The 25716-nt window shown below is 42.3% G+C and overlaps 1 protein-coding gene across 4 annotated transcripts in view; it reads left to right on the forward strand.

Moving 5' to 3' along the window:
* The window catches only part of ddr1 (discoidin domain receptor tyrosine kinase 1), a 49369-nt gene extending 23653 nt beyond the window's left edge, over positions 1–25716 (forward strand). For 2 of the 4 annotated variants that reach the window (XM_063484809.1, XM_063484807.1), the window contains exons 4-20: positions 1185–1260; positions 2275–2427; positions 3264–3411; positions 4526–4628; positions 5590–5776; positions 8933–9182; positions 10777–10929; positions 11561–11620; positions 12736–12902; positions 13899–14106; positions 14979–15098; positions 18001–18302; positions 18391–18518; positions 19468–19665; positions 19762–20029; positions 20732–20881; positions 22480–25716. In XM_063484809.1, the coding sequence (XP_063340879.1) occupies positions 1185–1260; positions 2275–2427; positions 3264–3411; positions 4526–4628; positions 5590–5776; positions 8933–9182; positions 10777–10929; positions 11561–11620; positions 12736–12902; positions 13899–14106; positions 14979–15098; positions 18001–18302; positions 18391–18518; positions 19468–19665; positions 19762–20029; positions 20732–20881; positions 22480–22620 (2812 nt within the window). In that variant the 3' untranslated portion in view covers positions 22621–25716. The remainder of the gene's footprint in view (positions 1–1184; positions 1261–2274; positions 2428–3263; positions 3412–4525; positions 4629–5589; positions 5777–8932; positions 9183–10776; positions 10930–11560; positions 11621–12735; positions 12903–13898; positions 14107–14978; positions 15099–18000; positions 18303–18390; positions 18519–19467; positions 19666–19761; positions 20030–20731; positions 20882–22479) is intronic. The other 2 variants (XM_063484811.1, XM_063484810.1) reach the window with 2 other exon arrangements.

Here is a 25716-nt window from a genome sequence, read left to right on the forward strand (position 1 = left end):
CTGGTGCACGCTAGCTCTCCCTCCTCATCCTCTCTCCATTAGAGGACACTTGGTGGAGCCCTAATGTGTTGATATCATCTTGTGGTTCCCAGCAGCATGATCTCACCCGCTGAGGGGAGAACGGGAGTGATTAAAGTCCAAGCATCGCTGTCAGTGCGACCGAGTTGATACAGTGATTTGTTTTGGTGGTCTGAGCAGCAGCTTTCATTTTGAGAGAAGCCCCACGGTGGTCAGAGCGCGGTTGTGGCCTGGCGTCTGTTCCAAAGCTCCTCGGTACGAGTCGGAGTCGCACACAGCCAACTTTGTGGTCGTCGTGCGGCTGCTCCGCGGTGCTACTATGAACTTTTCTTCTCAGGGTTAGGGTTTGGGCTGAGTGAAAACCTTTGGTGCGTGTGTGGTCGTGGCAGGCCTGCGAGCAAAGATTGGTCGTGACGCTCGACACCGCACAGATCTTGTTGTGAGGTTTGAAGAACGTGGAGGAGCCGGTAATTTTCACTCTGCTCCTTTCATCTCGTTTCCTCTCTTCATGAGCCGCTTGTGTTCTCTGCTTTTTCCATGAGGCTGGTTAACTAAAGTAAACCAAGTGCACAAATGCAGTTGAAGATAAAAAGTAGACTTTTGAAAACTGAAACCACATTCTAGACAAATAAACAAACTCTAATGCAAAATACATATATATATGTATATAAAAACTATATATAAAAACTGAAACCAACATTTTTAAACACTGAAAGCAGCAAATTCACTCTGGACCCTAAAGTAAAATTAAAAACACAGATTCAACATCAACTAAAAATCAATATACAGTAATAACAGGGGTCTGCAGGTTTTCTCACTCTCTCTGTCTTTAGCCATTTCCAGTTTTCATATGTCTTTCTCTCTTTGTCAGATAGTGTTGTCGTATTTATATGTGAATGTTTGGCTGTTGTAAAATCCAATTTGTGCTGGAGGAGGACTGGACTGTTTGCGCTGAATTCTCACTTGTACCTCTGCACACTGCCGGCACTCGGGGTTTTGATGCAGTCGGTCGGTAGTCATGTTTGTATCTGCGTGCAAGTGTTTGCGTGTGGGACTGGGATTTCGTGAACTTCCGACTTGTGTTTTCGCTTTAAACAACTTGCAGTTTGTTTTCCTTTACTGTTATCTGACATTATCATCTCTCTCTATCTCCATCTCTTTCTCAGGTTAAGTACTGGAGAGGGGGACGGAGCGTGGTGTCCATTAGGATCCGTGTTCCCCAGCGGATCAGAGTACCTTCAGGTGGGATGCTCATCTTTTTCTGCTCTGATTTGCAGGTGCACTTATTGCTCAGTACAGCTGCTGGTTTCGTGAAAGGTATTGATTGATATTTAATGATTAACAAGTGTGAGTGCATTTGTAACCATTATAAAAGTCTGTTCAATAATTCAGACAGATTTTTACTTTGAGGTGGTTTTGCAGAAACTATAAGGTTTCGTTGGGCATAATAATAAAGTGCAAACACACCGTTTAAACATTTAGGAGAAAAAATGTGGAGTCTGCGTTTTCTCCTTGTGCATGTGTGTTTTTTTTGTTTTTTTTTCTTCCAGGAACTCTGGTTTCCTCCCACAGCTACAAACATGCTTGTTAGGCTAATTGAGGATTCTAAACTGGCAGTGAATGTGAAGGTTGCCTTTCTCTCTGTGTTAGTCCCTGTGATAGACTGGTGATCCGTCCGGGCCGTACACAGCATCTCGCCCATCACAGCTAGGATAGACTCCAAAGGTTAAGAAATCGGGTGGATGGATGTTTGTTAAAGTTGTGCAAAAAGTGCAACAAAGATAGGATTTTATTTTACCAGTCATTACGTTTGTTACCTCTGGGCAGAGACAGGGTCGCTGTTTTCCTTTTTTTTCTCCTAATGCATGCGTGTGTCACTCCCAGCTTTTAGTAGATACTGAAAGACAGATAAGATCTCTTTATGCTCTTCATGAGTTCTCCTTTCTGTCTTTAAAAATCGTTGAAATTGCAGTGTTGAAGAAGCTCTTAACTATAATCCTACAAGGACACATATTTGTCAGTCTAGACCGCGCTAATCATCTTTTTTCTCCATCAAGGTCATTAAATCAGCTTTTTGCATTCTGAGCACACACTTTTTAAACTATCATAAACATATGAAAATAAGTCCTAAAATATATTGAAATTGAACAATATGAGTAAATATAGGTGAGTTTGGAAGCATCCCAGTACTTTTAAATCTTGTTGCCATTTCCAGCTTTCTGAGTGACATACGTTATGATCATCTGTCATCTGTAGATTGACCTGCGCAGACTCCACTTCCTGGCTCTGGTCGGCACTCAGGGTCGCCACGCTGATGGGCACGGTCAGGAGTTTGCACGCAGTTACCGGCTCCGCTATTCCCGAGATGGAGAGAAATGGATCACCTGGAAGGACCGCTGGAGCCAAGATGTAAGTGGGATTTTTCTCACGTCCTCTCCTTGATTACAAATGAACTGGATCCCTCTGTTTCTGTCACGCCTGGTAAACAAATGGAGCGAAATAACAGTTTGAATGTCATTAAATGAGCAAGTGGGGTGTCAACACAAGAAACATACAGCTGAGGGCGACTCCATTATTGATAGGATACGACTTAATATCCTGGGGCTGTTGAGTATAAATGAAGTGTTAATCACAGCTATCTGTATAATTCATTTGCATTTGATTTACTTATTATTCATTGTGAAGTTGAGCAGTTTGGAACTAAGCCAAGCTAGACTCTTGCCTTTGCTTCCGGCTGAACAATGCAATGAATGCATGTGCAGAGTTTATATTATTTTAAAGCCCCTATTATTGCATCTGTTGAATATTTGATTTGGTGATACATCGTACTCTGTGTTTTGTACCACTCTTACATGGCAGCTTGGGAATTACAAACTTTGACAACAAAATGTTTAAGGAAGGCCTTACACTGTTTGGCTCTCACTTGCATTTATTATTCTGGACCTTATATTGACACACAACAAATATTGAGAAACTGCAAACCGAAGTAATTTTTTTGCGTTAATGTGTTTCATCCAAAAACAGCCTGAGGCTCTAACCTCTCAAATCAATCATTCTTTGGACCTTTATGTATTAAAGAAAAAGTTCAGTCGGTTCATTTCAGCTCCTCTTGGATTAACAAATTCGGAAAATGCACTCTGAATAAAATCTGGGAGCCTTAAGGTGTGGATTTATTCAACCTTACAGTTATTAGCAGAGGCGAGCAACATGCTGTGTGATTGAATATTTGAACTGCTCTCCCCTAGGTGGTGTCTGGTAATGAGAACACCTATGATGTTGTGCTGAAAGACCTCGGACCTCCCATTGTGGCTCGCATGGTGCGATTCTACCCCCTCGCCGACCGGGTTATGAGCGTTTGTCTTCGGGTGGAGCTCTATGGCTGCCTTTGGAACGGTGAGTGTGTTTGAGCGTGGAGCTGATGGACACAAAGACGCTGCAAAGACGCACAATGTCCCTGATTTTACAGACACTCGTTTTGTCTGTGCTAGGTGATGCGTGCCCTCCAGATCAGGTAAAATATTTCATATGGTGAAGATGGCTTAGCTGGCTCTCGTCCCAGATTTGATCCTGTATCAGACGGTGATGATCACAAGTGTGTGGGTTTTGTTTTTTTTTTTTCCACGCATTCCATACATCGAATTGAGGCATTCAAATTTACAGCCTTTGTGGGATTTGGCCAAATAAAAGAAGTCCCATATTGATGAATGGTGTTGGTCTCCATGTTTGCTGAAGCACAACACTGACTCACTGAGTATTTATGTCTCCTATCCTGCCCCACCCACCTCCCTCAGACGCTCACTGGGTTGTCAGTAAATCACAACTGCCACTGGCACTAAAAGACCAGTTCCCGGTCTGTGTCTTCAGGGACACCAGCCCTCTGAAATATGCTTGAATGTGGCTTTCGGCTCTTTCCCTTTTCGTTTTTCCTACGGGCTGGAGATTATGCAGAATCTACACAATGTGATGCTTTGCACACATTTGACCTTTTATTTCATTCCATATCAGATTTTAGAGAGGCAGCACAATGTCACCCCGTTATTATTCCTTAGCTTTAACTTTGGACCTGGTTGGCTCTCAAGCACTCGCACACCGGTACCTGCAAATACTCACATCTAAAGACACATGTTTATGTGCAATCAGGGCGTGCTGCACATATGTTATGTGAAGAATTGTGTTTATTTTGGGTAGCAAAGCACCGGGCTGGAGTCAGCGTTACTGACGTCACCTCTGTTCTCAGGGAGTGGGCTGATTAGGTGTACATTAGAGGCAAGGAGGCTCGAGTTCCGCTGGTTGATGGTGACTGGGGCCAAGCAGGCCCGAGAAGCCGGCCTTTTAGTTTGCTTTACTGCTTGAAATCCAGCTGTAGCAGTTCTTCCCTGCAGCTGTGATTTCTGTTGGTTCTGTACATGTTGAACTACTCACAATGAAAACGGGAAAAAAAATGTTTTAAACGTCTTGTTTCAAGGACCTCTCGACTAATATTTCTTCCCGTCTTGCTGTGTTTCAGATGGGTTGAAGGCTTACACAGCTCCAGTGGGTCATGTCATGCAGCTGCCCGGCATGTCTGTGTATCTGAACGACTCCACCTATGATGGGAGCACGGAACAAGGGTAAGACGTGCATCTGCTCCGAGCATCTTTTCCATTTTCATTTTTATGCACGAGTTTGCTGGATTTCCATAAACGCCTGGATTTCGCTTTAATGGAAATGTGCAGGCATGGCCTCGTTTATAAATCACGGCACTGCAGCGGCAAATGTGAAATATGATCATGACAACAATTCACACCACATTAGTGACACCCAGGAATGTGGGGTGAAGCGCTATCATGATGATATTTGTGGCTTCATCAATGGAGTAACAAAAACTGTGCTCATCACATCTGCTAGCTCTGAAGCCAAATCCTCTCATGAGGTTTATCCAGTCGGCCTAATCGAAAGGGAATGACATTATTTTCTTTAGTTGTTCGGGGATTTGAGGCATGTTTCCTGGCCATGAGGTTTTTGGTAGGGAGCCATGGAGGGGGTGAAATGGGGGTGGTGTCCACCCTTGCGTGGGCTGTGCACTTAATGGGGCTGAAATGTTTTGTTAGCCAGTGATGTAGCACTTTTGATGTAATCCAGACGCTCCCGTAGCAAAACGCACGGATGAGGGCTCATATGGTCGGCAGTGGGGGGAACTGTTTGGGGATCCTGTTCTGTTGCTTAGTGTTTGCTGAGGTGTGTGTTTGTAGGGGAGAAAAAAGAAGTGGAGTTGAGGTTTGTGTTTGAACTTGTGTTAGTGTGTGTGCATCCTGGTGCACACAGCTTTATTTCTGCTTTAAATGGTAAATGTACGGGTCCTTACAAAGTACTTTCTTCTCTTACTGAGCTCTAAAAGCCACACTCAGACACACAATTGGTGCTTTACTCTGTGCCTTTATACACTTTTTCTCTCTCTCTCTTTTTTTTTTAACCTCTTGTGCACACAAAGGCCAATTTGGGGTTCAGCAGCAATGCAATAAGTGCCCGAGGACACTTCAACACTTTGCACTACCTCTTTAGCTAAAGCTACCTGTTGCTGGTTTGTTGCAGGATACAGTTTGGAGGGCTTGGTCAGCTGTGTGACGGTGTCCTGGGAGGAGACGACTTTACAAAGACTAAGGAGTTGAGGGTGTGGCCTGGGTATGACTACCTGGGCTGGAGCCGGGAAGCCCTCGGGCAAGGCAGCGTGGATATTGAGTTCCACTTTGAGAAACCACGAGTCTTCCACCACATGCAGGTAGGCACTCAGAGTTTTGCTTGTGTGCAGTAGTGCGTGTATAAATCTGTGCAGGGCGTTGTTATCTCTGCAGATAGCGTCGCTCTGCGTGTAAATCGGAGATGCAGTTGCGGCTAAAAGCGATAGTCAATGGTCTGTGCCTTCCAGGAGATCCACTTTGTAAAAATGATCATCTTTAGAAACCGTCACTCATTTCATCTCAAAGCAGTTTTTTATGTGTTTATATAATCTCATATCAGGTCACTTTTAAGTGCATTTCCTGTGTTTTTGTTTTGGGTGAATGATTAAGAGGTGATGGCAGGACTTTGTTCATAGAGATGTGAAACTGCCATAGTAAATGAAAGAAAGAGAGTCAGTAAATATCATTAAAATCTACATTTTTACAGTTTAAAATTGAACATAGACCTTGACTTATTAAAGAAAATGTGGCATAAATGGTTTCCATTTCCTTCCCCCTGCTCTCCCCTGTTTATTCACACGTCCATGTATTAATATTAATTTAAGAAATACTAATTTATTTATGGATTTATTTCTGTATTATTTTTTCTTTGCGTGTATTCCCGCTGGTGGAAAACTAATAGCTTTGTTCTGGCTGGTGCAGTTACACTTTGAATAATTCCCCCTTTATAAGCAGAAATGCATAAAAAACAAACACAAAAATAAATACATTTAGGGAAAATGCAAAGGAAAAATAATACACGTATAAACAGGGCAATCAGTACCAGGAGGGAAAGGAACACAGGAGCTTATTAAAACTGAGATTTCTCTCTCTCTCTATATATATATATAACAGTTAAATTGATTGGTGCATTTAAGATCATATAAATGTATTTATTTAGAGATATATATATATATATATATATATATATATATATATATTGGCAGTTTAAACCCTCCATAGTTTCCATTCAACAGGAATCTCTTTGTCTGTGTGATACATTTCAAAGCACAGTTCAGTAAATGGGGCATCCTTGATGCATATCATCCTTTTCAGCTTAACATGAAGATCTTTTATTCTAACTGTCTTTCTCATCTAAGTACACAATGATAAACCATGTATTAAAGGCAAATGTGCCAAAAAAAACCCAAAACAACTTAAGTTGAGAAAACCAGACAGCAGTTGAATCAAACTTTCTTTTTTATGGGCTACAGTGAACGTTTGAAGCACCTCGATGCGTCCAGCTTCTCGAAGGCACAAAAATGTTCTTTAACTTTTGTTAACTGCTCTGTGTCTGTCTTCCTGTGTTATGAACAGGCCATTGAGTTGACAAAGAAATATTTGTAATTAATACATTGTATTGGTTGATTAATTATCTCATTAGCCCAAGACAATCATGTCCCATTTCTCCATCTGATGAAACTGCTTAGAAATTCCTTTGTCTCCAAGCAGCTCGAGCCCTAAAACGAACTCCATCAGCACCGTTATGTGTCTGTGTCTCTCTCTTTTTTTTTTTTTTTTTTTTTAAACAGCACTAAGTTCCTTTATCTGCAGCGTCAGGAAGCAACATTTTTACTGGAATAGCTCTGCAGCCATTTAATTAGTTTGAATGTGCCATTGTTTGTGATGGGACAGTGCATCAGTGCTCGTCTCTCTGGGAGCCACCAAATTGCATCACAGTCTGTTTGTGCGTCTGTGCGGCTTTTGGGGTTAGTTTGTGGAGCAATGAGGGGGATAATGGTGTGAAGCAACCCAGTTTGAATTATAACTGTGTTGTCTCATTGGACGCGGACTGGAATGTCGGTTTGGGTGAGAAGCACCATATACATCTCTGTGGATTGAACAGCCTACATGCCTTATAAAGGGCATAAGTAATTACTCTGAAATCTCTTGACAGTGACTGAACATTTTTTGAATCTTTATTTTCTTTTTCCACGTGTTTTTCCACAGTTTACCTCCGTTACCTTTTCAAAATCTCTCCCAGCGGTATTCGTGGTGTTTTTCCTACGCTTATCCTGTTTTTTTTGCCTTTTCCCCAGTGGTTTTCATACACTAACCTCAACTGACACGCAGCGTTACACTAGCCTGCCCGAGCGGATGTGTCAGACACACAGGTCAAATAAACAAGGAGAGGGAACCTGAACCTGATTCTGGCTTGACTCGTCTCTGAAGACCACAGTTCCTCAAACTGCGTTTAATAAGAGAAATCTGCCCTTTGACATTTTGTCAGCCATAACCTGCACTTCTTACACATTTTCTAAAGTTTCGGTTCTGTTCTTTGGGCCTTTTTGTCCAACATTTTTGCCTGTGCATGTGAACGTAGACAAATATATCCCTTGATTTTCTTAATGTGTGTCTTACATTAAGCTTTTGGTGAGTCTCTTGCAGCTGCATTCCCTGAAGGAGTAGTAAATTTCCTCATTTCTGTTGACTTATCAGAGCTCTACCTCTACCACCAACTTCCAGTGCATACCCACACACCCCATTTTGTCCCCTTTCCAAATAGAAACACTTGCACGCCGTGTGTGTGTGTGTAAGAGAGAATTAACATGTGGATTAGGTTAGAGCAGCTGGCCTTTCAGTGTGTAAGGTTTATAGCTAACCTGTCAGAACAGCCTCGGCTCTCTAAGAGGGGAATTTTTTTTTTTTTTTTTTTTACTATCTCGTTCTTAATTTTCAGTCTCTTAGATCTATACTTTTGACCTCAATTGACCAACCTCCATCTTCCCCCACATCCTCGTCTCTTCTTGTCAAGCTCCTCTTTCCGCTTCCAGCCACAACGACTCCTCGTATATTAATTCAGCTTTTATGGATTCTTCCGTCTTTGGCCTTTCCCTGCTTGTAAAACAGAGAAGATATATCCTCTTTTCTCTTCTCTTCTGTCATACACTTTCTTTTCTTCTATCCTTCTTCTCTCCTCCTGTGTTCTAATTTTGTTAATTTGCAGCCCGGCTCTGCTCTAAGTCGTGCCAAAGCAATTATGGCTCAACAGAAAGAGAATGTGTCATTAATTTTGTGTGTTAATTTAATCTCTTCCTGCCTTTCCGCGGATAATGAATGACAAAGGTCTCAAGGTTTTCCAGATATTTCCATGAGCCATTTCCGATGTACAGGTAGTGAAAAGATTTTGTAACTGATTGCAACTTTTTTTTCTCCCCCATATCTGTTCTTTCTGTTTTTTGCTTCTCTGCACTCACACAATTTTCTCCTTCCTCTAGGTGCACAGTAATAACCGTCACACACAGGGTGTGAGAGTTTTCAGCAAAGTGGAGTGCCTTTTTAAGCCTGGCATCCTCCAGCCATGGTCCTCTCCTGCCCTCACCTTGCCTGTGCCCCTCGAGGATCTAAAAGACCCCTCGTCACGACCCATCTCTCTCCCACTGGGCGGCCGGCCGGCTCAGATCCTCCGCTGCAAATTCTACTTTGCCGACCGTTGGCTGCTCATCAGCGAGATATCTTTCCTCTCTGGTAGGAAACAGAATTGAGTTTGTCCATTTTTTTCATCTGTGAGATGTGTATTTTTGCCACTCTGGCAGGCGTTTATTGCTTCTATAGACGCTAGGCGCTTACGTCACACATATCCTAGCAACTTGCACTATCGTGGAAATCAAGCTGAGATTTGGCTTTGTCTAAGGAAAGGCTAAATATAGATGGCACCAAAACAAAAAGGCAAAAAATACCGACCTGTGAGAGATTGGATTTTCATCCACGCTACAGCAATCAGCTTTCCTTAGGTGTCCAGTGTAAAATTTAAGTAAAGTGGAGCTGCTGATCTGTATTTCTGTGGCTTTTAGAGTGAAGCTTTCAGCCGTTTAACTGATCAACATGATCAGCATTTGAGAGTCCTCTTTTGGACATGAACAGAAGAATCATGCTATTCTCTGAGACATTATCAGTACTTTCCTATTCAGAATTTTAACAACCCAAAGCAACCCATCTGTGAACGTAATTAGCGTTCATTCTTTTCTACCTGATCTAAAACACTATTTTTAAAAAAGTGGCTGTTTTCCCTCCATCTGTTGTCTTCATTATCTGTGTCTAGGTTACAACAATCAGGCGCAGCATGAAGGCGAACAAAGAAAGATGAGTTTCATGCCTATCTGAGTCAAAGTCGGATAGAGGACTCCTCTGCTCTCAGCTTCAGATTACTGTGACTAATTAAGCTGTCTTTTCTAGTTAAAAACACTGTCAGGTGTAGTTGGATAAGAATCAGCCAAGTTATCTCACCAAACTCAGGTGGCTCAGATCAGTGGACCCAGCAGTGGCCTGACACGTCTTGCTGCTGGACTCGAGCCAGACTGGTGATAAATGACCGAATGAGGTTTGGTTCAAGCGTCTGACACAGACAGAAAGGTCGCACGAGGTCTATAACAGACTTTATTCACAAAACTACAGACAAATGCAGCTGTATGCTGTGTTAGTTAGAGCTGGCTCACATCTGGTATCACAATGCGGTCGGCCTGGTTGATAACCTGTTACTCAACTATCCACCGGGCTAGCATTGCTGGCTTAGAGGTAATTTCAGAGTCAGATGTTCCTTACACCCTCTAATCACGTATGTCTACAGTCTATCTCTCACATTAGGGGGTCCATATAAACATTCGGCGCTCATTCATTCTGCATTCAGCAGCTGAGAGTATCCTCAGAGCTCCTCTGCTGTCAACTTTCAGAAACCGAACTCCTTCCAGCTCCCCAGTTGAGTCCTGCATTAACATTTAGTCATACGTGAGCTACAAGACCGAGATGCTGGCTGTGTTGTGCAAACAAAACAGAGTATGTTATTTGATTACCCACCAAGGGTTAGTGAGCTAACACAATCAGTCATGTTAATCAATAAGGAAAGGATCAGTTCCCAGTCAAAAACAAGGTAATTAAATCCAATGAAATGAATAGGCTTTCTCTGGAATAACAACCAGCTGTGACCACAGTCACGGTTTCCTCACAGCTGAGGGCTACCAGAAGGTGTGCTGTGTCACATAAAACCCTCTAAACACATAAAACATGATTTATTTTTATTAAATTGACTTCTCCCCCTCCCCTCTGTCTCTTCTTGGTTATTCAGAGTCGTTTGAGGAGGATGTCACAGACACTGATTTATTTCCTCCAAGTATTCCCAAGATTCCTGGCACCAAATCCTCTCCTCCTCCTGTTAATGTCACCTCCTCTGCTCCCACATCGAGCCGCGGTGCCTTCAATTCCACTACCGGGCCTACCGGTGAGTCCTGCGCTTCCCCTCTATCCCTCTGCTCATCACCCCAACATTCATCTTCCCTCTCACTCTTTCCACTTACCATTCCTTCTCTGTTGTCTCCTTTTATCACCCGCCGTGCTCTTTCATTTACCCCTCCGTGGTCCATGCTGCACTCTACCGCATCTCTAATTCCCCTGATCTCTCTATCATCTCCCATCTCTTATTTTCCAGTTGTGATGAGCGTAAGCATGTCGGCAGTGCATCTGTGTCATGCGTATGAAGCAGATCCAGAGGCATGCAGCGCCAAAGGAGGCACGTGTTTGACTAGCCTCTGTCGTCATCACGAGCTCTGAAATTTCTTTGCCTGAACCTCTGTGCCCGATCCTTATCTAACACAGTGTGTTGTATTTAAACGTAGGAGAAATCAGGCTTAAAATTAAAGGTCAAATGTTTCATTATGTTCTTTTTTTTTTTTAAATAACAGTGTGGCTTTTAAAAAGTTTTTTGAACTTTAAAGATTGCTGTATCGGAGTAAAAGAAAAAAGGCAGAATTCTGCTTTCTAGGACTTTTTTTCCTCTGCTCATCACTCTCTTCTGAGTCTCCACCACTTTTCTTCTCATGCCTTCCTCCTTTGTCCATCCCTCGCTCCTCCAGAACCCCTCACCACCACCACCGCTGTCATGATGGACACCACTGGTAACTGGACGCTTTCAGGTGAGAGGAAAAAAAGAGAAGAGAGGGGATGATCAGAGGGGTGGGGAAGCTAGCTCCATCCGCTCTGGCCCTCCTCCAACATCTTAAAACTGTCCCATTGCTGGGTAGAGAGTATGAAGTATAATGGGAGAGGGATTACAGGGGCAGTCTTTGGCACCGGACTCTGTCCCCTGGGTTTGAAGATATACAGCTGGAGGAGAAAACACTAACCGAGCTATAGTAAAATTTATTTATGTATGAATAACAACTGGGCTTCCTGTGGTCTCACAAACTGCATGTTTTTCGGGAACTGGCTCTAGTCTCCACAGCTAAACAATAACAGGCTTTTTAGAAAGCTGGAAATGGTTTTCTGTGGCGTGTATGCTGCTTTGTCCTCGTTACTGGCTGCGGTTGAAGGGCTTTGTTTGGGTTTATTTATTACCCGCATGGTGTTGAAGTGACAGACAGAAAGGGGCCGTCTTCTGCTCTGACATTGTAATGTATCAATTGGTGGTACATGTGCGCGCATTAGCGTGGGCGCAGGTGTATGTTTGTTGATGATATGCATTTATGTGCGCACATCCACGGAAATGCATTATGCACCATATTGCATGAGTTTCTCTGTTGCCTTTAAGGGTTTGTTTATGGGCAAAAGTTTACACTAAACTATACCGAGGAAACTCTTTCATTCATCTTTCAAATTACACGCCACATTTGACCTTCAAAGGAGAAGAAATAGCTGCTTGATTCTGATTAATAGTTGACTTTAAAGCGCTGCATAAAGCCAAACAGTGTTGACATACTGTTCTCACAGCAGCGGGCTCTGAGAAGCTCTCTGGTATGAGCGGGCATACTAAATGCATTCTCACACAGGCAATCCCTATCAGATGCTTTGTAAGCCTGATGAAACCGCATTGGTGTGTGACCTCAGTAAGAGCGTGACTGTGCCGAAAGAGCAAATCCTCGCAGTCTGACCAGAGCATTAACTCAGACCAGCGTGCGGTCTCTCACAAACACCCACACACGAAGACCCCGGTGTGGCATGGTGATCGATAGACATGACGTCAGACCCGCATGCAACTTTTAGGAAATCAAGGAAACATGCTAACATTTCATCCTCTATTTGCCTTCTCCAGGGCCGGCGTTTGCTGCTGTTACTCCGAGGGCGGGGCTTCCCGTGGCTAAAGACGACAGCAGCAATACAGCCATTCTGATTGGCTGCCTGGTGGGCATCATCCTTCTGCTCCTGGCTGTGATAGTTGTCATTCTTTGGAGGCAGTACTGGAAAAAGTTACTGGGGAAGGTGGGTCCAGACTCGGGTCACATGGCATTCCTTTTTAAACTGGCGCTCATGGAGGATCAGCTCATGAAACATTTTCTTATTTATCCCAAGTGGTTTATATTCATCCAATCTTGGGTTGTATCCAAAGTCAGTCATTCGTTCACAATTCCCCTACTCCCTGTTTTGGGAATTTTATGTAGGTGACTGTATAGTCAGTTAAACTTTCCAACATGCCGATGATACAGGACAAAGGTACACCGTGGAAGAGATACAGAGGTTAATAATAACTAATGATAAAATGCAGAGTGGTGTATAAACATGCAGAAAGTGAAAAGGAAACACTCAGTTAATCATGGGAAGCCCCCAGTAACCCAGGTGTGTTGCAGTATAATTAAGGGAGGGTTTAGGGTCACCGCATCCAGCCCATTTTAAAGTATGTGTGCACTGTGGGATACTTTTAGTGCACGAGTATAGTAATACTTCATATCTGAGCAGCTCTACAGAAAAGCCAACTCATTGTGTACTCATAATGAGTAGCGTGGGCTTTTTTTTCTTTTTAAACATAGTCCTGATTTTATTAGCCAAACTTTGGAAACTTTTGTCTTTTCCCACGCTTGTTCCAGCTAAAACATGTTTGTTTACTTTTGCAGAAAGCCTTGAAAACCTCAAAAATTACGATAATTTTCTAGAGAACCGAAAATGGTAAACGGTAATTTTGCTGTTAACAGATTCAAGTGGAACTACTTTCTGCTGAATAAATGGCTCTGAGCGAGAAATGTGATTAGGCTGAGCTGTTCCTTTTACCCGATTTTAAGTGATTGATGGCATCCTGAGATAACAACTGCCAGTCTTTTGGCAGAGACACTCTGCATTTCCATCTGGATGTGTAGTGGGAATCATTTTACATTTATTGCTAATTGTATAACGATCAGTGCCCGTTTCCACGGTTTGATCACACATCTGCTCCGGAGACTCAGATGGTGCATTTATATTGCCTGAATACTCTTCCCTCCCCAGGCCCAAGGCAGTCTGTCCAGCGATGAGCTGCGGGTTCACCTGTCGGTCCCCTCGGACAACGTGGTCATCAACAACACCCACAGCTACTCGAGTCGCTACCAGCGCATCCACACTTTTCCAGATGACCGTGACCACGACAGAGAGGCTGAAGGGGAGTATCAGGAGCCCAGCGCCCTGCTCCGGCCCCGAGATCACAGAGACAGCACAGGTACCTACTGTAGGATACGGATGGAAATGTTTGATTCATTGAGGGGTTAAAGATTTCTGTTGTAGCTGCTCAATCCAAAGAAATCACTCTTAGTTTTGATTGATGCTAAACATGTGGTGACAAAGATTGATCAGCCACTTGCAGCTGGCTTGGAAACGATGCACTCTTCCACATGTACAGTGTGTAAATTTCTACAATAATGTATGCGGTTTATACGGATTGCTTTGTTGATCATATCAGAAAGCAAACACATTTGGAGACGGGGAAAAAATGTGGCATGAATGTCAAGAAAACAATAGTTTTACAACACGTTCCACCATGCTAAAGTAAATCAAACTAAACACCCTGCGAGGGAGAGGGCCTCCATGAAGATGCACAGCGCAGAGGGGGCACAAAAGAGCTATTGTTCTGAGAAAAGGGAAGAAAAGCAACAAGGGAGGGGGAGGGGGGGGGAGACGAGTAAAGAAATAAAAGGCATTCCTTTGCTTGCATTGTACCGCAGGAGGTCGGCATGCCGTCTTTACTAGGCGCCTGTGTGAATTTGAAATAACACGAGTAACAGAAACATTATTTTATCCACTGGTTCTTGTTATGTTTGATTGTTGCCTGAGTTGTGTTAACTTGCCTGTTTTTTGCAATGCACTTTTGTTCTGTGCTCCATGTGCCAGCGCAACCCCACCTCATCCCTTTTTATTATGATGGATATGCTAACATTGTCATGCTAATGATTGGTATTTTGTTTTGCTGTGTGTGTACTTTGTGCCACTTTCTGTGCGTTGTACGATCCACTTTGTGGTGCCTGTGTATACCCCACCTCGCCCCGTGCATCCTCTTGTGTGTGTGTGTGTGTGTGTATGTGTGTGCACTCCCAGCCTTGCTGTTAAACAACCCAGCCCATTACCTGCTCCTACCAGATCACAGAAAAGGCTCGAGAGCGTTAGTCGTCCCCAGCTCCACACAGGTTCGGGAAAAGAGCCTCAATGTGCCCCAGGGTAAGAGACTTCAGACTGGGCCAACAGTCAAGAGGGGCCCCTGCTTCATTACCTACCTATCCATCTGTGACTACCTGAGTCGAGACGGCAGATGTGCTGTCGCAGTCGAGACACAAACATTTCTTCCTACATAGAATTAGTGTATTTTGCATGTGTCTGACCTCTCCACTCATTTCTCATTCACTCACCACTCAAATTACTCATTGCTTGTTTGAAGGGATGGTTTGGCTCTTGGGTAATTCTAAAAGTGTTCACTGACTAACAGACTCAGACCTTTTTTCTTTTAATATAGCTTGCAGCGAGCTGAGCCAAGCTGAAAGCATAGCTGTCATACTAGCAGTCATGCTGCTGCTAGATGCACTAAGCAGCATGGCTGTAATGATCAATTGGACGGTCCCCCCTGTAGTTTGTACCTTTCACTGAGTGACTGAGCAACTCAAAGCTTTTATTTTTGAAGAGAAATAAAGTTACTGGCCACTTTATTAGGTTTGCAGCCTTTTATGCCTTCAGAAGTGCCCTACTGGCACCCAGTGTGGTCTTCTTGCTGTAGCCCATCTGCTTCAAGGTTTAAAATGTTGTGCATTCAGAGATGCTTTTCTCTCTTCGTTCTTCATTCAGAGATGCTCCTCGCTTATGACGAGTGGTTATTTGAGTTATTCTTGCCTTCTTATCAGCTTGAAGCAGTCTGGCCAGTCTCCTCTTACCTCTGACTTCAAAAAGGAGTCACTGGATATTTTCTCTCTCCGAGTTCATTCTCTGTAAACCCAGAAATGGTTGTGTGGGAAAATCCCAGCAGATCAGCAGCTTCTGTAATACTCCGACCAGCCACCAGCATCCATGTCACATTCAAAGTCAGTTAAATCACATTTCTTCCTCATTATGATGCTCGGTTTGAACTTCAGCAGGTCTCTTGACCGTCTCTGCATGGCTGAATGCAGTGAGTCACCGTCATGTGATTGATCAAGTGGTGTTGTTTGCTGGTTTGCAAATATTTATGCTCACTGTTGTTAGTGAGCTTGCTTTTTTAACTTCATTTTACAGAAAAAGAAAATACATCAGAGGACAAATGTATACAAGACATAAATCACAAGAAGTATTGTGACAAACTTTATCAGACGAATAATTCTAAGCGTCTTACTTCTGAGAAGGTCACAATTTTTGATGCTGTGTACTAAGTGGTATTTCTTGATTTGTCATACCACAAAATTAGAGAAAATGTGAATTATTATTTTCAAAATTTCAAATGACATTTCTAAATTTAATTACAAATCAATTACTGGTCACAAAAGCAAAGTTTGAATAGAACAATGTGCATTTTTTCTACCTTGGAGCTCACCCAATAGTTTCTGTCCTTCTGTTTCTCTACTTGGTGCTTAATTAAATGGACAGCCTGCATTGGTCTTCACAATCCACAGCAAAAATAAAAATCACAGAATTGTTTTCTTAACTTGTACGTCTATCTGTTTTTAATATATAGAAGCAGCATTATTAAAACACTGAATTAATAATTAATTACAAGGCTCAGTCCTGGATCGTAATCCTGGCGCCACGTCTGCGGTCGTTCCTGGACTCTTCCACAGTTCCCACCATTGACTTCCACATTTGTGGGTTTGATTGAATCATTAATTATTGGACAGACCGCAATAAAACTAGCCTCGATGGCTAAATGCGGTGATGCCTTCACTTCACGTCATCTGGTCACAATTTTAATTTGTCTAATAATTTGGTTGATGGCCAAAAATCGGTAAAACTAATCTTGAGCAGTCTTTGTGCACGTTGTGTTTTGCTACCTGTTTAAAATTAGCATGTTAGTCCTGTCGCTGTGAGCCTGTTAGCATGCTACTGTTTGCAATCAATCACGGCAGTACAGAACTGCAACGTGGCTTATTTTCTTAATTTTTTTCTTAATTGTCATTAATTATTACAAAGTCCAAACTGCTGAATTAAAGCAGTTGTTTAAAACATAATTAATATTCATGGGGCCGTGGGTGCGCAGAAGTGGACTAAAAAGTCTCTTATCGTTCCCATTATTATTTTAACACAAATATAACAACTTAGTATTCAAAGGCCACACTCCCCGCAAGTGTTTGACTTTTATGAACTGTTGAAACCTCATGAGAGGAGTTTGTGTTGAATGTAAAGTTACCCCTTGTTAAATTAAATATTTCAGAGCTGTTTAAATTCTATTAGTAAGCGCAGCAGCACATTTTAATTAGGTTTAAATCTAAGCAGAATAGACCGATGCTGTGCAATACATGAAAGGGTTTTGGTTTTTTTAAGTAAGAAAGTTTAGCCTTCAGTCAGGAGCGTGTCACTGATTTTGACAGCACCTTCATGCCTTTCACGTCATAGACCTCCGTGATTTATTTCTTATGGGGGTGGTTCAGTGTGTCCGCTTAAGCAAAAGTCTCCCCTGCCATCATTGCATTGTTTGAATTTGCATACCAGACACAACCGCAGTGAGAAACGAGGTCACAAATTTGTGATTGCTGATGACTTTTAATAAATTAAGACGATCTAGAGATCCCCGGTGTGCGCTGGAATTTCTGTTGGATGACAGTTTCTGAGTTATTCTTCCTTTAGCTCAGCGTCCAGGCAGATGAATGACTGCACAGCTGTGCGGGCCTATCATCTGCTCATTTACAACGCTGAATGTGTGAGGTCAAAACGCCTTTTGTGTGTGATTTCACTCAGTTTGCCTGTTTTACTCTTCTAGTAGATGTGCTGAACTTTATTGAACAAGTTTCATTGCTCGAATGATCCAAACCATCCCTTCACAACAATAATTCACAAACTGTTTAGAGACAGCTCTGTTTTTAAAATTTATTTAATTACACATTTCTTCTCTCACAGTAGTTTCTCAGTCTCATCCAGCCTCTCTGCGTCTTCCTCCTCTCTTCAGCTTGTGGTCTGGACTTTGACATGGAGAAAGGTTTCCCCCCAGCACAGGATGAGCCTCCTCCCTACCCCGGGTCCCCTCCTTACCCTTCTCTGTCTCCGCCCGTGTCTCCCCCGATGCCCCCCAGCGTCCCCCACTATGCTGAGGCAGACATCGTGAGCTTGCAGGGTGTCAGCGGCAACAACACCTACGCTGTTCCGGCCTTGGCCTCTTCAAGCCCTGGGGCTGATGCTGCCCCGCTGCCAGAGCTTCCGCGCCAGTGTCTCATCTTCAAGGAGAAGCTCGGGGAGGGGCAGTTTGGAGAGGTGAGAAATGAGATGAAAAGTAACTCCAGTGGGTAGAAGGGTGAGTGTGCTTTAACAATGACTGCCTTTTTCATTTTTTGGGTGAAAGGTACACCTGTGTGAAATCGAGAGCCCTCAGGACCTTCCTACCCTGGAGTTCCCCTTCAATGTGAGAAAAGGTCGCCCCCTTCTGGTAGCTGTGAAGATACTGCGCCCAGACGCCTCCAAGAACGCCAGGTCTGTAGCATCATATGCACCTCAGCCTGGACTCTGGCTTCAGTGTGATTCACAATTTTTCTTTCTGTTATCCCATCCTAACTTGTCTTTCACGCTTCCTCCTGAGGTCCTTGAACCTAATAAGTTTCTTAATTATCAAGGAATATTTAGTGGTCACTTGAAAACAAATCATTGGATATTCTCAGGTTCCCTGTTTTATTTGAAGTGTTAACCTTTAGTAGAAGTTTGTTGCCATTTTTGTAAACCAAACCTTGTTGTTTTCTTGTACAAATCACTCACAAGCCACTCGCTGGTGACAGTGAGCTGATTACTGCCTCTACAATAAATGCCTGCTTCTCTCTTCAATCTCTGTGGATCAAAAGATAATTAAGAGAATTCAACTGCTTATTTGATGCCTATCACTGTGCAGACATCTCTCCCTGTCTGTGACCTCTAATGGCATGTTTCTGTCTTGGACCTAATTGTAGATTTTTTTGGCCATATGTGCACACACTAGGTGAGGTTTCTGGGTGTCTGTAGACTTGTAGGTGTTTGACTCCCTTCACCTGCTGCTTGTTTACGCCGGCTCTCCCGGAGTTTTGCTCTGAGCAGATTAAATCAGCACGTGTGAGCTTATGTTCAGGGAACATCTCCCCACAGATTTACATTTGAGGTTAGTGAGAGCCAGAGCTACACAAACATATTGAGCAGCAAAAACAAATCAATGAAGTGAAAAGTGTGGAAAGCCACAAGGAGCTCCAGGCTGGAGGTGTTGATTATTGACCGCAGGGGGGGATCGGCAACCTCCTCACTTTACCCAGAGTTAACATTAAAAATGTTGTTTGATAGGATTTTAATATTTAAGTATGCTTTTTTTTTTTTTTTTTTTTTTTTTTTTTTACAGTAAGCCTGAGAAGGAATTGTTTGTCTTTTTTATCTCTGATGTAACTTCTTCTTCTCACCTCGACAGGAACGACTTCCTGAAAGAGGTGAAGATCCTGTCTCGCTTGAAGGACCCGAACATAATCAGGCTGCTGGGAGTGTGTGTGAGCAGTGATCCGCTCTGCATGGTCACCGAATACATGGAGTGTGGAGACTTGAACCAGTATTTGTCCCAACGAGTGCTTCTGGACAAAACTGGGCCTTCACACAATACGCCAACCATCAGGTAGGACATGCGAACAAATGTACACACATACTTAAAAACAGATACACACAAAGCAACAGTTTTTATTTTCTTCCATCTGTAATTTCCTCCCTCCAGTTACCCAGCGCTCATCTCCATGGCCAGCCAGATTGCGTCAGGAATGAAGTTCCTCTCCTCGCTTAACTTCGTGCACCGAGATTTGGCCACACGTAACTGTCTGGTTGGGGGTGAGAGGGGCGAGAGCGGAGAGGACCAAGGTGGAGAGCGTCACATCAAGATCGCCGACTTCGGCATGAGCAGGAACTTGTACGCTGGAGACTACTACAGGATCCAGGGCAGGGCTGTGCTGCCAATACGCTGGATGGCCTGGGAGTGCATACTTATGGTGAGAGCACAGGAATGTTGTCTTTATATTGGATTAATTAACAAACGTGGAGATGACTGTTCTTTTTATACAGTTTCTTAGACCACATTTGACTGCAGTGGTTCACAGTTTGACTTGCAGTTATGGTGCTTCAGTTTCCTAATGTTTCCTACATGCATCATACACATGCAGTCGTGTGGCGGCAAGTGAATCATATTAGATTCAGGAATTTTTGAGGCCTCTACATCATCAGTGTACATGGGTTTTTTTCCCCCCTAATTTATACAATCAAACACATGCAGTGCTACAGTGAGATACATTAAAACTCATATATGGAAACTGATATTTAGTTTATTTATCAGAGCGTTCAATAAAAATTCAAGAAATTCTAATTTTCTGGCTTTTTAGGGTTAAATTAACTTAATGATGATAACAGGCCGGGTTTTTCGAGGCAATGAATGAACACAGAAATGACCACAGAAAGATAGCCGTACAGATGTGTGTGTAGGTCCATCGCCCTTACACACTAAAATTACTGGCCAACTGTGAAATGTCTCAAATATCCTGTCAGTAAATTTTAAAGTTTTAAAGAAAGTTTTAAAGAAATTTTAAAGAATAGATCCACAAGCTGAGCATAGATGATACAATGTGATTACTTTTACAGTAATGGAGTTTATGATAACGAAGGTGACTGTGTCGGTGTGTGTTGGTGTCTGATCACAGGGTAAGTTCACCACGGCGAGCGACGTGTGGGCGTTCGGAGTCACTCTGTGGGAGATGCTGAGCGTTTGTCAGGAGCAGCCGTATTCCACCCTCACGGATGAACAAGTCATCGACAATGCTGGCGAGTTCTTCAGAGACCAGGGCAGACAGGTACATCTCAAACGCAAACACACTAAAACAAACTGAAGCAGCATCCATCCATTTTCTTAACTGTTTGTCCCATTCATGATCCCAGCTGGTGAAACCACCTCTTTAACATGTTTTTACTGTTTAGTAATCATATGCTGAAATATCACTTTTGAACTGTGAACTTAATTCTGATTTGAGCAGACCTGAAATTTTTTTTTTAAAAAAGCACAAACAAACTGCATCAAATGACCGATTTCATGTAAGGTTGCAAACACGACCACCCTGCAGAGGAAGCTTCACGGGGTGGCTGGACTAAGCCTCAGAGGTAGGAGCTCAGACATCTGGAGGGATCTTAGCGTAGATCTGCTCTGCATGTCAAAAGGAGCTACTTGAGGTGGTTCAGGCATCTGGTTAAGAAGCCTTCTGGGCGCCTCCCTTTAGAGGTTTTTCACAAATGCCCAACTGGGAAGAGACCTCGGGGTAAACCCAGAACTTGCTGGAGAGATTACATATCTTGACTGACCTGGGGATGCCTTCAGATCTCCCAGGAGGAACTGGAAAGTGAGTCTGGGGAGAAGGACGCCTGGAATACCCTGCTTAGGATACTGCTACAACAACCTGACTTTGGATAAGTGGATAAGATAATGAAAGGATTGATGGATGATTTTAAATGAACAAAACATGCGTTTGCTGATGCTACAGCGCTGGCTTTTACAGAACTGAAATTCAGCTTGGATCCTTTTATGTTCTAGTGATTTATTAAATAACGGTGGGATGTTTGTTTGTTTATTTTTATTTGTTTCAGAAGTACCGAAAAAAGATTCAGTATCATAGTTGTATGAGAATATTAATCAGATATCCTGTTTGTTCTTCATACAGTTCTTCACTCCCTTAACTCCCATAAAGACATGCTTTGATGACCCTCTTCGCCCTCACTAACTTCTGTCACTTTGTTCTGAAACGTGACAGAAACCACTCTGGAACAGGGGTTACCCGAGAGAGGGCATGGGTTAAATAGACCTCACTTTGTGCTTTTGTTGGATTTTTTTATAATATATAAAGTTTCCCCTGTAACCGTTCTGCCTCCGCCTGCACATTTAGAAAAATATAAAGATGTGAGTCTGCTGTGTGCTGATTTTTACACAGTTGTCCTATTATTATTTTTTTCAATATTTGATTAATCATACAAGATTTTATGATTTCCGTCTCTTTTCTAGAATTCTTCCACATATTTCCACTTTAGCTTTAATTTTAATTAAATTTTTGTATAAAGTGATTTGAAAGTATAAACTCATCAGATATCTGGCGCCCCCTAGTGGTCGTTCATTGGGCCAAATCTTTTCCTTGAGTTTAAAAGGGTAAAACTGCATGCACTGGTGAAGTTAGACTACACTTTTATGATTCACATAATTCCTAAACAAGTTAAAAAAAAAATCCACAAGCTAAAAATATAAATTGAACTCCAGATTAAATCAAAATAAGAGAAAACTCATAACTTTTGCATATGTTTGAAACAGGGGATTTTTGTCACGTGTGGAAACGATATACTATATAACAAAGCGATGCCTCTGATCTCTAATCTCTTCCTGCACCTTTCTCCCTCTCCCTCTCTCTCACAGGTGTATCTGAGCAGGCCGGCCGTGTGTCCTCAGGGTCTCTACGAGCTCATGTTGAGCTGCTGGAACAGAGACTGCAAGGTCCGCCCATCTTTCGCTTACATCCACTCCTTTCTTACGGAGGACGCCATGAACATGGTGTAAAGTAAAGCAGAGGAGCAGAATAAGAAGAAAAGGCTTGTGCGTTCATGCATACTTCCCACAGTGGGAAGACGTGGTGGTGGCTACACATACGGGGCAGACGAAAAGGGAGACCGGGTTGCTCGCTTTTATATTTTGTACTTTTTGGGTGGATGGGGCTGAGAGACCGCTGGTTCGGTTTTAATTCCACATCAGGCCCCAAAGACAAAGCTAACTTCCTCTTAACATAGTTTAAGCTACATTTCTCGCGGGTGGTGGTGGTGGTGGTACTGGTGGTGGGTGCGGTCTGCATAGGATCTAATTTCTTCTCAGCTAAACAATCATGGAGGGTTTCTGTGACTGGTGATTATGTGCTGTAGAGTTAAGGAGCTCAGTTACAGGAAACACTCTGTAAACGTAGGAAATCAGGAGCTAGGCAGTTATGAAGTTTAATGATTGTTTTTTTTCAGCATCTCCACACAGGATGACAGGTGTGGGTCACATGACCCGCAAAGTTTTAAGAGAATGCCTCATGTCTAGAGAAGAAACACACACAAACACACACAGACACGGATTGTGTCAGTACTTATAGTATGTATAAATTACTGTACACAGACATGGCTGAGCTAGAACCTCAGCGATGGATTTCATTTTTATCTCAGCTCCTTATCCGTACGTAGCGACCCACGTCCAGAGTTGTCAGTTTTAGTGGACTAATGTGAAATGATGTGGACCAGACAACAGCAGCCCTCTTTCTGCAATGTGATCAAGTCAACACCAACGTCGTAGTCAAAAACCCCAAAAAAGAAATATTTGAACTTCATCTTTGAGCCACAGTTTAAAAAGAAAAAACAAAACAGGTTGTATGAACTTCTCAAACCTGAGAAAAAGGTGCAGAAGAGGAGACTCTGCTACACCTTTGCTGCTCCCACAAACTGGAACAGCTTTTCCAAGCAGATGTAACACCAGCCAGGCGGTGGACGGGACTTCAGATGCGCCTGCTCGGGTGTTTTGGCTGTGAATCATCAAAAAGGAAAGACTTTTTTTTAAATTCCAAAAACCAGCTGCACTTTAAACCCTTCACGAATCCCCGGCTGTGATGAAACTCGTCTCTGTGATGATTCCTCTTTGATGTGGATTCTAATGCTTTTTTTTTTTTTTTTTTTTTTTTTTTTGCAAAGTGAGATTGAAGCGAATCACAGAAACAGGACAAACATGCTTTTTTTAAAATCCTCTCCAACACAGCGTCGCCAAACCATTAGATGTAAAATATTTTATTTTTTAAATGGAATGGCATCCTCAGTTACTTTAATTTTAAATGTGTGACAACCTTCTGTTCATTTTTATTAATGCGCTGACATGTTTAGTCGTCCAGTAATCTGTTTCCATTCATCCAAATGTATCACTGTAATCGTTGTTCAGAAGGATATTATGTGTTGTATCCGATATTAAGCGGGTCATTCCATGGAAAGTAATCAGTGCCTCCCACCTGAGCCCATCAGAACCAGCAGATATTTTTGTACAAAAAATGTAGCATGCATGCTTATACTGTACATACTTCATACTATGAATATTTTCCAAATAATAGGAACTCAAAGTACATAGGTGAGGGTTCAGATGTTACACTTTTTAATTTAAATGTTCCTTTTAGCATTTTCGAGACGTGGAAATGTTAAAAGTGCAGGGAATAGTTACAAAACGCTGTCAAACCTGAAAAAAATTGATTCCAACTGTCAAAATCTGAGGTAAAAAACTTGGATCGAGTAAAAGGAACATGTTGTCCTGCGCCAAAACAAAACTGCCACAAGCTGAACAGACAATGAAGCAACAGCAAAGAAAAAAGGAAAACTTTCATCTGTTATAACCACATGTTTATATGAGCCTTGAAACATTACCCAGAATGCACTTTTTTTTCTCCTCCTGTGAGCAAATCAGATCTAGGCATCCAGGCTGCTTGTCATTATTTCTGTTTCTCTATAGCATACAGATTATATGAGTGTAGTTTTGCTTTGGAGCTATGATTGATCCAGCGCTCCTATAGTCCACTTGACTGAGCAGGCAACTCATGTACCAAAGACTCGAGTCCTCACCAGTGTCAAATCCAACCTGCGTTTCATTCTACCTTCACTCACTCACACATTCTTATTTAATAAATACATAAAGTTAAACTAAATTAAAAATAAAAACATTTATCTTCTACCACTTGTTCAATTGAGGGTCGATATAGGGTAAAAGTAGGATATACCCTGGACGGATTGCCAGTCTGTTGCAGGGCTAACAGAGAGACAACCATTCGTGCTCAAATTCGCACCTATTGCCAATTCGGGCTTACCCAAACCCACGCTCGTCTTTGAACTGCGGGAGAAAACCAGAGAAGGGAGAGAACATTCAAACTCTGCACAAGGTTCATCTTAAAATTCGTTATAGAAAAAGTCTGCTAAGTAAATACGAGGTATTGGCTCCAGGTTGTGACGGTGGGGGTTTATTAATAACAATTTAATATTTACATCACAACTAAAATATGTTTTTCACCCATTTCATCTGTCTCTTTTACTTAAGGGGCTCAAAAAATGTAGGGAAAAAAGAACAAATAAAATAAGCACCGAGTTTTAACCAACTCTTAAAATATTTATGGTATGAATGTAATGTTTTGCATGCCTTTGTTAAATAGAATTATTGTACCAAAAATATATTGATTCAGAGGGGTCAGGTGGAAACTTTTTATATATATAGCTATATAGATTTGGCTGACTTTATATTGAATGACCCAGTCTGACTGCGGTAGAGTCAGTGCATCTACCTAACCGACAGAGCAGCACTGTAAATCAGTCCTGATCAACATCATGAAGTAACAAATTCACCGGTGGTGAATGGTTGTGCCATACGAGTCCTTTTTGATACACTGTAGTTTAACTAAACCCATATTTTTTTATATATACTATACGTACTTAGGCTCTCCTTGTCTGATTTTTGTCCCGTTCTGTCTGAAGCTGAAAAATCACAGTATGTACATATTTTAAGGACAGAATTACAATTTCATTTAATATATAAACTCTGTCCCAACTGGGGGGTCTTCTGTGTTTGTGTAGAACGCTTGCTACGTTGATGCTATTGTAATTC

The sequence above is a fragment of the Pelmatolapia mariae genome, linkage group LG10_11 (genome assembly GCF_036321145.2).
Source record: "Pelmatolapia mariae isolate MD_Pm_ZW linkage group LG10_11, Pm_UMD_F_2, whole genome shotgun sequence".
In the NCBI taxonomy this organism is placed as follows: Eukaryota; Metazoa; Chordata; class Actinopteri; order Cichliformes; family Cichlidae; genus Pelmatolapia; species Pelmatolapia mariae.